The following is a 12,409-nucleotide window of genomic DNA, read 5'->3' as shown; positions in this document are numbered from 1 at the left end:
ATTCACATGACTTATTATTATTGTTGACATGATTTATAATTGTTATTGACATGACTCATAATTGTTGTCGACATGATTTTATACGTACTTAAAATAGTAAATAATATAGTTGACACGGCTTTAACGTGTAATTGACATGACTTTTATGTACCGTTGACACTATATGCACCATAGTTGATATAATTGTTATTCACATGACTTATAATTGTTGTTGACATGGCTTATACTTATTGTTGACATAGATCTGTGGGTAGTTGACATGACTTATAATTGTTGTTGACATGATATATAATTTTTGGTGACATGGTTCTATGTGTGGTTAACATAGTATGTAATATAGTTGACAAGGCTTTAACGTGTAATTGACATGACTTCCATGTACAGTTAACAAGATATGCACCATAGTTGATAAAACTGTTGTTGACATGGCTTAAAATTATTGTTGACATAGTTCTGTGCGTAATTGACATAGTATGTAACGTAGTTGACATGACTTATAATTTTTGTTGACATGATTCTATGAGTAGTTAAAATACTATGTAATATAGTTGACACGGCTCTAACGTGTAGTTGATATGAATTTTATGTACCGCTGACACGATATGCACCATAGTTGATATAATTGTAATATTGATATTAACATGTTTTCTATGTATAGTTGACATGGCTTGTACGTGTAGTTGACATGGCTTAAAACATAGTTGACATGACTAGTATATGCCGTTGACACGATGTGCACCATAGTTGACATAATTATATTAGTTGTTGACATGGCTAGTACGTTTAGTTGACATGGCTTGTAACATAATTGACATGACTTGTACGTGTAGTTGACACGATATGTAGCGTAGTTGACATGACTGGTATGTGCCGTTGACACGATGTGCACCATAGTTGACATAATTATATTACTTGTTGACATGGCCAGTATATATAGTTGACTTAATTTTTAAGTTGTTGACATGTGCACATTAAAAACATGAAGGAGCATGAAAGCAAGACATGTCAACTTGTATTGAAATGTCAACAACTTATAACCAAATATCAACACTTTGTATAAAGGTGTAAGACTCAGAAAACAAATCTTAAAATTAAAAAAACAGAATCATAAATAGATGTCAATAGAGATTAAAATCAGATATAAACAACAAACGAGAAAATGTCAATAATTTGTAGTCTATGTCAACAAATAAAAAACAACTCTGACTATTAAAAAAAAACAATCATGTCTGCTTTCTGCCACAACTTCTAGCATTATGATCAGTAACTTTGTGACACTTTCCACAACGCATATGAGGTTTATTTGCTTTTTCAATTGCTTTCTCTATGCTTGACTTAATCCTGCTTTTCTTGTCACTTGCACCTCCTTTTGTACTAACCACATCTGGAGCATGGGCAGTTATTTCTTCAGGAACAACAATACCATATATGTTCATGATTGAATCATTTTTATCAAGAGAAGACGATCCAGCACAGTCATCTTTAAAGATTTGAGGACCAATACCCGCAAGCAAATTATCCAAATCAATCAAATGATCTTTATTCCTAAAAGCACGTTGATATAGACCAAAGTAACGTCCATGACACCTATTAGCAATCTGTAGTTTGTCATCTTTGTTAGAACCTGCAGACATATAAAATGTCAACAGCCTATATAAGATGTCAACAGCCAATATAAGATATGTCAACAGCTTATACAACACATGCTAAAACTTAAACTAAAATATCTATAGAAAACAGTTTGCATACCTCTGTCAGACGCACTTTCATCAATCGTGAGACCATGAACTGCCTTTAGTAATTCACTTTTAAGCCAACGGTTACCAACATATTTCTCTGGAATATTTTTGACATCTTTGTTTCTGAGGATGAAAAAAAGGTGGCTGCATAGATAACCACACCTTAAAAATAGTTTACACTCACATTCATATGACTCAGTCTCTATCTCATGTCTAACTGTAAAGATCTTCTTTCTAGCATCAGAAACTTTGAAGACCTCGATGTTCTCCAATGTGGACATGCTAATCATCCGACAACTCTTATCAGCCTCAACAATCAATTCTTGTACCACTCTAAACATCCTATCTGTGTATACAGATGCCAATTGCTTCTCAAATGCTAAATCAGTGACATATTTTGGAGTGATTACAGAATCATAATAGTCAAGCCTTTCAGTTTGATTCCTTTGAGCATCAATGGCATTGTTATACTGAAGAGTGAAGTCAGCAAAATTAAACAACGGTTTCGAGTACCTCTTAAAAAAACTGTTTTCAGATTCTGAAAAAGATGTTGTTCTCATTAAAGAACCCATAGGAACATCTCTAAAGAAGGCTGGGATCCACATATGTCTAATAAAAAACATATCCTTAAACCACTTATGATCTTCTACACTATATTTTTCAACAATACTAGTCCATAATATATCAAACTCATCCGGATCTAACAACTCTGACCAAACACAAGATTTAAACTCTTTACTAAACTTTTCTCTATCAGAAATTGATTTAGGTATCTTCTCAAATAACTTGCTCATAATATGCCACATACACAAACGATGCCTTGTACCAGGTAATACCTTCTCAATGGCAAGCCTCATTCCCCAATCTTGGTCAGTGATTATGATTCTTGGAGCAACACCCATGCATTCAACAAATATAGTGAAAAGCCATGAAAATGCATCACAATTCTCACCGGATACGAAACCAGCTCCAAACGCAATAGGACAACCATGATTGTCTTTCCCGGTAAATGGACCAAACACCATACGATACCTATTGAACAAATACATCAACACAAAACATCAACAATGTCAACTATAGGTATATGCTATGCCAACTATTAAATCAGAAATGATGCAAAGTATAAATGTATCATATGTCAACTACCATGTCAACTACTATCTCTGTCAATTACTAAGTATAATAAATAAACTACCTGTTTATTGAATATGTTGTATCAAATGCTACAACATCTCCAAACATGTGGTAATGCTTCCGAGACTCAGCATCAGACCAGAATAAGCTCACTAACTTATTATCTTCAGGTGATAATTGATATTTGTAAAAAAACCCTTCACAAATTCTCTTCTTCTCTTGCATCTGATTTAGGATCATTTGCACATCCACTTCTTTTAATTTCTCTTTAATATCACGTGAACAATTCCTAACATCATTCAACGTACACCCAACAACATCATAACCACCAAAAAACTCCTTTAATAAGTTGAAAGTTGAGGTAGGACCGATGTTAGCTTTGGTGCAATCTTCAACAAACTTATAATGAACATCATTCAAACTCCGATTACCTTTCATAAATCGCTTATGATCTTTGTCAACCATAGCATGATTGTGTTTCTCAACGAATTGATGCACAAGGTAATACTTATCACCAAAATCAGAAAAAAACTTAAAACTAATTCTCGCTCCACATCCACACCTTTTGGTGCCACGTCTACGTCTCTTCTTTGAAGATACTTCATCATCATCTGATACATTACCATCCTCAGATACACTTACATCAACATCCAACGAATCTACTGTATGAAATCCTTGTCTATTGCAAACAACATACTGAAAAATAATAACACCACCACTAGACCTATTTCCAAATCTTCGACAATCAAAACAAGACTCCTGAGCATACTTTTCATAAAAGGAAATTCCTTCCTCAAGGGAAGAAAATTTTTTACCTTCATAAGGCCTCAACTCAGGCTTGCAAATTGGAATAACAGACCCTACAACATAGAATATTTACCAAGGAACATAAATCATGTCAACAGATTTTCAAGTCATGTCAACAGAGCATAAATCAACAACATAACACAACAAAATAATGTTAATGAAACAGAATGTCAACAAAGAGCATAGCAACAACACAAAATATTTACCAAGGAACATAAATCATGTCAACAGATTTTCAAGTCATGTCAACAGAGCATAAATCAACAACATAACACAACAAAATAATGTTAATGAAACAGAATGTCAACAAAGAGCATAGCAACAACACAGAATATTTACCAAGGAACATAAATCATGTCAACAGATTTTCAAGTCATGTCAACAGAGCATAAATCAACAACATAACACAACAAAATAATGTTAATGAAACAGAATGTCAACAAAGAGCATAGCAACAACACAGAATATTTACCAATGAACATAAATCATGTCAACATATTTTCAAGTCATGTCAACAGAGCATAAATCAACAACATAACACAACAAAATAATTTTAATGAAACAGAATGTCAACAACATAGAATATTTACCAACATAGAATATTTACCAAGGAACATAAATCATGTCAACAGATTTTCAAGTCATGTCAAAGGAGCATAAATCACCAATATAACACAACAAAATAATGTTAATGAAACAGAAAGTCAACAAAGAGCATAGCAACAACACAGAATATTTACCAAGCAACATAAATCATGTCAACAGAGCATAATTCACCAACATAACACAAAAAAATCATGTTAATGAAAATCAAACCAAACTACCTCCACCATTCGTCGACGTAGACTCGGAATAAGATGAAGAATCCATCAAATAACACTTAGCTGTTGATTACGAACTGAAATCGAACCTAAAGATGAGAAAAAAAAAACTAATTAGGAACAAATTTGACTGGGCATCAACAAATAAAGGATAAAAACAGAATCAAAGTCGGTAAAATCGACCGAAAAACGTCAAAATCAACAAAGAAATCCGTCGAACAGGTCGTCTGTTTTTCGAAAATTGAATCGCAAATCAGGTATCGTTGAAATCGTTGAAACCGTCTGAGTCTAATTTTGCAAATCAATTGAATCATAAATCGTTAAAATAGATTCAATGAGAGATATGATTCAATCGTTAAATCTCACCAGAATCGCCGACGAAAGATGAAATCTGATGAAGAACCCTAAATTAAAACGCGAAAAGACAGTTTTACCCTTTCATATTAAATTAATCTAATAATATTTATTGTGTGGCAAAATCTGGACCACTCATTTAATAAAAATGAGTGGCTGATATTGCATCTCATTTCTCAATTAGCCTAAATAAATAATAATATATATATATATATATATATATATATATATATATATATATATGGTCTTGTTAGGATGAGATTTTTGGGCATAATTGAGAAATGAGATGCAATCTCAGCCACTAATTCACAAGATTAACTTAATGTCAACAACTATCACATTATGTCAATACGGGGGTATAATTGTCTTTTCATTAAATTGTGTTTGAAATCATTTTCTAAAATTATTTCTAAAACTCTAGCTGCAAAGTCTTCAAATATTCAAATCTTCAACATTCAAATCTTCAAATATTCAAATCTTCAACATTCAAATCTTCAAATGTTTAAATCTTCAACATTCAAATCTTAAATCTCTTCAACATTCAAATCTTCAAATCTTCAAATCTCTTCAACATTCAAATCTTCAAATCTTCAAATCTTCAATAAAAATAACACTTATAATTCACATATCAATACCGAGAATATCGAATGTCAACAACTCGTATTAAAATGTCAACAACTAAAAAATAACACTTACAATTCACACATCAATACCGAGAATATCGAATGTCAACAACGTGTATTAAAATGTCAACAACTAACAAATAACACTTACAATTCACATATCAATACCGAGAATATCGAATGTCAACAACTCGTATTAAAATGTCAACAACTAACAAATAACACTTACTATTCACATATCAATACCGAGAATATTGAATGTCAACAACTAGTATTAAAATGTCAACAACTAACAAATAACACTTACTATTTACATATCAATACCGAGAATATCGAATGTCAACAACTCGTATTAAAATGTCAACAACTAACAAATAACACTTACTATTCACATATCAATACCGAAAATATCGAATGTCAACAACTCGTATTAAAATGTCAACAACTCGCGCGATGTCAACTACGAAGACATTATGTCAACTACGATGTCAACGGCAAACATTATTTATGTCAACTACGATGTCAACAACAAACGTTATTTATGTCAACTACGATGTCAACAATAAACTTTATTTATGTCAACTATTATGTCAACAACAACATTTTACAAATAATCAATGTCAACAACAAATATTTTCATGTCAACGACATATTATTTGTGTCAACAACAACGATTTACATATAATTTATGTCAACAACAAACGTTATTATGTCAACGAACTATATAATTCATGTCAATGACCTATATAATTAATGTCAACGAACTTGTGAAAATTGGAATTTCCCCCAATTTTCTCTCTCTCTCTCTCTAGACAACCTAACCATGGCCGGTTAATAAAGATAGAGATTGATGAAAATTGAAAATAGATATCCAAAAATTGCAAAACCAAATTCAGCTCAAAGAATCAAAAGAAGCTCAACTCCTGTTGCAGATTAAGAATTGCAGCTCTAAGTATTAGTGATTCAACTAAATTTGGGGATGTCTCAAATAGATGAATTCAGATTAAAACATGGTACAACCACAACAAAAATGCTTGCTTCAAATAAATAGAATTGGAAAAGAGAACAAAGAAATTCACCTAAACCTGATCTACTTTCCCCAAATTGATCAGCTAAACCAGTAGTGCAGTGGAAAACACCACTAAATCCAACATCTTCCCCAAATACATATGCACTGAGCACAAACATCACACACAAAAAAATAACTAGCAAAGTCGTGCGAAAAGGTAATCCAACTAAAATCATCAGCTAAATTGATCAAGGAAATAGAGTTCCCATTGACACTGAAATTCAAGACCACAAGCCCTTGAGGCTTCAGGTAATTAATCAGCTAACAATTTTCATTTCACCTCCAAAAATTTTCTGCACCAAAAAACCAATAACTCAATTAGCAACCAACCACCAAAAATCTATATGTACAACAATTCGATGAATCAATCAAACACCATTATCAATAAATAAACCACATAATTCACAAGTTCAATACCATCAAAAACCTTCCAGATTTATACGCATTCGCATAGCAGCATAAATGATTGACAAATTACGCAGGCTCATTCATAAAACATAATGTATCAATTTCAAACTACAATTAAACAAAAAAAAACACTCACAGTGAGCTGGAAAAGCTCGTGCGGGCAAAGGACGGCGAGGAAGAGGCGGCAGACGTCGCGATCGTAGTACTTGCGCGTGACGTTCTGCGCGTCGCCGTTGCGGTTGGCTCCCATCAGCATATCGAGCTGTTTCCTTAGCGCATCCATGGCTCCTCCGGATACTCCGCCGGAGCAGAAATCCTCCCTCTCGCAATAATCCCACTGACTCCTCAAGCTGTAGATCGCTCCTCGAATTGCTCGATTCCTCCAACAAGGAGCAGAATTCCTCCTCTAGAAACACCTTCGCGCGCTGCAGTGTCGCGCTCATCTGATTCATCGACGGATTCACGCTCGAATCCGGCGGAATCTTGCTCAACGCGTTCGTCAATTTCGAGATCCGCCTAACCGAATGGATGAACACCATATCATCCTCGGCCATTTTGCTGAATCTGGCTCCTGCATGGCCGGAATTGTACTTCTTCACTCTCGATATCCCCCGCCGAGAGCGTCATCACGGTTGCCGCCGTCGCCGTCTCGTCGCAGCAGAACAACGCCAGGGGGGAGATCTCCCCGATCAACCCCCCCCCCCTCCTCGTCCACCACCGCCACTGACGTCTGCTCCACTAATAACCGCGAAATCGCTCCGATTGCGGAGGCGGCGTCGCGATTGTACTCAACGGAGAGGAAATTGGGGGTGATTACGCCTACGGTTTCGATTGGGAGCGGCGCCATGGGGGAGAAGAGGCCGATTAAGATCAGGAGACACATTACCATTGTGCCCTTTCATAATTAATTAATCTTAAAAATATTTTTGATGTGGCAAATTCTGGACCACTCATTTAATAAAAATGAGTGGCTGATATTGCATCTCATTTCTCAATTAGCATAAAAAATCTCAATTGATCACAATCCTATATATATATATATAGAGAGAGAGAGAGAGAGTCCCATTATTCACAAATTCAGTCTTAAAGACCGAACTAGAGACCAAATTTGGCCCATTAGATCTTAAATTTGATGGATTAGATGAAATGTTGTAGTGTTAATTTTCGCAGTTCATTACGTACACAAATTACTTCAACACGAGGGTATTTATGTCATTTTGCATTGAGATTAAAAATTTAGGGCTAAACACATCCAAATCAAAATTACTCTTTCACATTCCCGCTGCTACTTCTTCTTCTCCAAATCTCCAAATCTCAAAATTGAGAGCCGATTCATCTCTATCTGCATTTCATCTCAATCTCTACTCTATTTCATCATCAACTGAAGATTGATTCAGCAACTTCATCTCAGATCTAGTAAGTACCTTCATCACGACTGGAATCAACACCCAATCAATTTATTCCCGTTTCGCTTCATACGACTTCGCCTACATCCAATTAACTTCTCATCTCAAACCGATTTCATCAACGATTAAGCATCTCGAGTTGTCAAGCTCAACAACTAAAGCGGCGAATTCAAATCAAACGCTGATTCAAAAATGGTTGAAACGCACAACAATTCTATAGAAGATGAAGGACGCCGATTGTGTTCCGGACGAATAGCTGCCTCAGGTAATACACTTTTAAAGCTTTGAAGAGTTCTAAAACCTAATTTACTTCATATATTTATAAATTTGTTTCTGATTTTTGTCAACATAGCCACACAATATACTCGTAAGGTGCAGGGTAAATCAAAACAATCAAATCAGAAGGAAGCAGATAACTGGAGATCGTCTTCCGCAAGGTAAAAATGAAGTTAAACTGATCTGCAACAGTAAAATGATTTGTAATGAACTAACTAGCCTACTTGATGAAGGAACAGACTCTTCCAATGAACTACTTATAGAATGAAATAAACTGTGATTTATGGGTTTAGGGTTTTAGGATCGTGGTTTATAAAAATAACTGTGTTGTTTGCTAATTTTATTAAGAAATAACTTTGTAATGAGCTAAATATCCTCTTTGATGAAGTAACATATTTCTTCTAATATGAATGGAAATAATACTTGTAATGAACCAAGTATCCTATTTGATGAAGTAACATACTATTCCAGTGAACTAACTATAACTGTGGTCCATATATTGTATTTTTATTATGTGTTTCTTTTGTATAGGTGAACATTTCCCTGAAGCAAAGAAGGATGTAAGTAATTCGACAGAAATCCCTCATACCAAAGGTAAAAAATGAATTTAAAGCGTAGATGTATGAGTATATGGTCTAGGGCTGTGTTGTGTTTATATTTTTTGAACTGGTTAACTCTTGGTGAACTAAATAACATGATTCATGAAGTAATAATCGATGGCGCGTCTACTTCTTCATCTCCATCCAACCCCAACTTCCTCTCCATCTCTGGATTAGTACATGAATCTCCCCGTACGTTTCTCGCTTTTGAATTACTTTGTCGATCCAATGCTTTTCATTGTTGTAACTTGTAATACACTCGTTTGAAGCTTTATAGTTTTTGAAGTTCTAATTTGCTTCACCTGTTTGTATTTGATTTTTTTATTTTTGTCAAATAAGTTCATGAAGCAACGCGAGAAAAGGTCAACATAGGCATCAATTACACTCATAGGCCATTGGCTAAATCACAATCGGTAGAAAAATGTAATCACAAGGAAAGTTCACCTGATCAAATACTGGAATGAAATAAAACCGTAGTCCAATGAAGTAATAATGTTTTAGAATGAAGTAAAATCCTACTCGAATGAAGTAAATATCTATTCATTTTCAATTTATTACATACTGAAATTATTTGTGTTTGTTATGATTTTTGACTAACAACAGTTAGTTTTTATGTTTTATGCCAAATAAAGTATACGTCCAAGCCCGGTGGTAGATGTGCCAAATGAAGAAATAAAGGATTTGTCCAAGCTTGGTCGCAGATGTGCCAAATGCCACGTGGTTGGTCGGCATGATTCAAGAAATTGTGACAAAACAGATAAGAAGAAGAAGCAACAAATATAAGTGATGAGTTGTTTTATTGATATTCTTTTGTTAGTATATTGATTTTCTAAAAATGTTGTGATACATTTATTTGTTTGTAATTTCTTACTCCATTTCAATAAGTTTGATACTTCATTCCAGTAGTTAACTACTTCATTTTTGTACTTTATTACTTCATTCCACTTTGATTTTGAATCTGTATAAACTTTTTGCAAACTTTAACCTTCCAATCTCTTTCCAAACAAAATATATAGCATGTGATTAAGATTATCATGATAAATATTCTGTTGGACAATCATTTATCAATAGTTTGTGTCTTCTTTTATGTTGACTCAAAGTAATGAACGGACGAAACTAAATCATTTACGAGATGAAGTTTATAACCAATACTATAAAGGATTCAAGTGTAGATCAGGAAGAGTGATCACTACTTCATTTGTACGTGCATTTACTTCATTCAACAAGTATATCACTTCATCACAATAGTTTTTTACTTCATCAAACTTTAGGTAGGTTATTACTAAAGTTCACTACCTTATTAAATGAGATTATAACTTCATCAATTAGGTTATTACAAGTACAAGTCCAACTGCACACTTATACATAAACCCTATTCAGTTTATATTACTTCATTACATGTGATTATAACTTTATCGAGTATGTTATTTAGTTCATTACAATTATAAGTTTATATTACTTCATTACATGTGGTTATAACTTTATCGAGTATGTTATTTAGTTCATTACAATTATAATTCTTTGTAAACTATGCATACAACAGTTTAGTTCATATTACTCTACTTTATTACTTAAGGTTATAACTTCATCAAGTGCGTTATTTAGTCCATTACTATTATAATTCTTCGCAAACTATGCATACAATACTGTTCAATTCATATTACTTCATTATTTGAGGTTATTAGTTCATCGTGTGTGTTATTTAGTTCATTACAATATTAATTCTTCGCAAACTATACATACAACACAGTTCTCCATCCGTTCTTCAACAACAAAAACGTTACAACAGCATATTACAAGAATGAAAGCAAACACATTGTAATAGATGTTGAGAAAATGATTGCATCATATTTAATGAAGAAATGATGATTTTAGGAAAGTTTTGGAATAGACATACATCTGTTTTGAGAAATTGAGAATAAAGTCCATGTTTTTTAATTTTGTTCATTATTACTTCATTTTTACACTTTATTACTTCATTCGTCTTACCTTTTACTTCATTTTTCAGATTGTTCATTGTACTTCAATCATACACTTTATTACTTTATTCTTGTTTCATGTTACTTCATTCATATACCTTATTACTTTATTCATGTTTCCTGTTACTTCATTCATACACTTCATCATTTCAGAGATCTATTGAGTATTGATAAATGATTGACAAATGAAAAATATATCAAAGTAAGCTTAATAATCTACTCCTACTATATATTTTTTCTATTATCTTTAAGATTAATAGCCATTATAAAAAATACTTCAATCTATTCTCTTTAAGCTTGCAAAAAGTTTAAACATATTCAAATTCAAATGTAAATGAAGTAAGAAACTACAGGACTAAAGTATAGAACCTAAGGAATGAAGAAAATATCTGAATGAAGTAATAGTCTAGCTGAATGAAGTAATTATGTAATTGAATGAAGTAATAGTCTAGCTGAATGGAGTAAATATAGAAATCGAAATAACAATGATTTTTATACTTTTTTCTTCTCCAAATCTGTAGCCAATTACAACACAATTTTCTCATAATTCTCAAAAACAAAAAACCCATAACTCATCGTAACCAACCGCCATTTCCCGTTCTCAATCAGATCAGCGGAGGCACCAATTCATGGAGAAATCTTCAAGTTTCTCGTTGTTCTTCAAGAGGCTGAACAAGAAGGGGAGCAGCAGCAGCAGCCGGAGCAAGAGCGGGAGAAGCACCTCCTCCGGCAGCGGCGGCGGCGGTAGTTCGTGGCGGTGGAAGTTGAGGAGCTCCGCCGCATTGCAGTGGAAGAAGAGGTTCAATCCGCACCTCTGGGGGGTTATAGATGACGTTCTCTGCTGCGGATGCCATTTCTGATTTCAATTTTTTTCTTCTTCTCTCCTTCTCGAATTGAATCGTCGACGCACAAGCACGTGGTTCTTCCAGCGTAGTATGATTTGCTGTAATTCAATATCCGATTGAGGCAATTAAGGCAACACAATTGTTCGATGATGGAGATCAATGATGATTGAAGGAGATTACGAGAAGGAGATCGATGAAGATGAAGAAGATTGCGAGAAGGAGATCGATGAAGATTAAATGAGAGATCAACGATTGAAGAATTGAGAGATGGGAAGAAACACGTATTTTATGTTTCATAATATTTTGATTTCCCAAAATACCCTTCAACAAGTTTTTTTGGGATAAAATA

The 12,409-nt window shown here is 33.8% G+C and overlaps 1 protein-coding gene across 1 annotated transcript; it reads right to left on the bottom strand.

Moving 5' to 3' along the window:
• Positions 1–1,223: 1,223 nt before the first annotated feature.
• Positions 1,224–7,509, bottom strand: LOC125221186 (protein FAR1-RELATED SEQUENCE 5-like). The gene is made up of 6 exons (XM_048123312.1): positions 7,298–7,509; positions 6,564–6,652; positions 2,935–3,733; positions 2,566–2,771; positions 1,750–2,277; positions 1,224–1,624 (listed from the first exon to the last, which is right to left on the bottom strand). Exons 1-6 carry the CDS (start codon positions 7,507–7,509, stop codon positions 1,224–1,226), a joined length of 2,235 nt encoding a protein of 744 aa, XP_047979269.1.
• Positions 7,510–12,409: the final 4,900 nt, after the last annotated feature.

The sequence above is a fragment of the Salvia hispanica genome, chromosome 4 (assembly GCF_023119035.1).
Source record: "Salvia hispanica cultivar TCC Black 2014 chromosome 4, UniMelb_Shisp_WGS_1.0, whole genome shotgun sequence".
In the NCBI taxonomy this organism is placed as follows: Eukaryota; Viridiplantae; Streptophyta; class Magnoliopsida; order Lamiales; family Lamiaceae; genus Salvia; species Salvia hispanica.
Note: the sequence above shows the minus strand (reverse complement) of the source record. Positions and strands in the feature narration are given on the sequence as shown.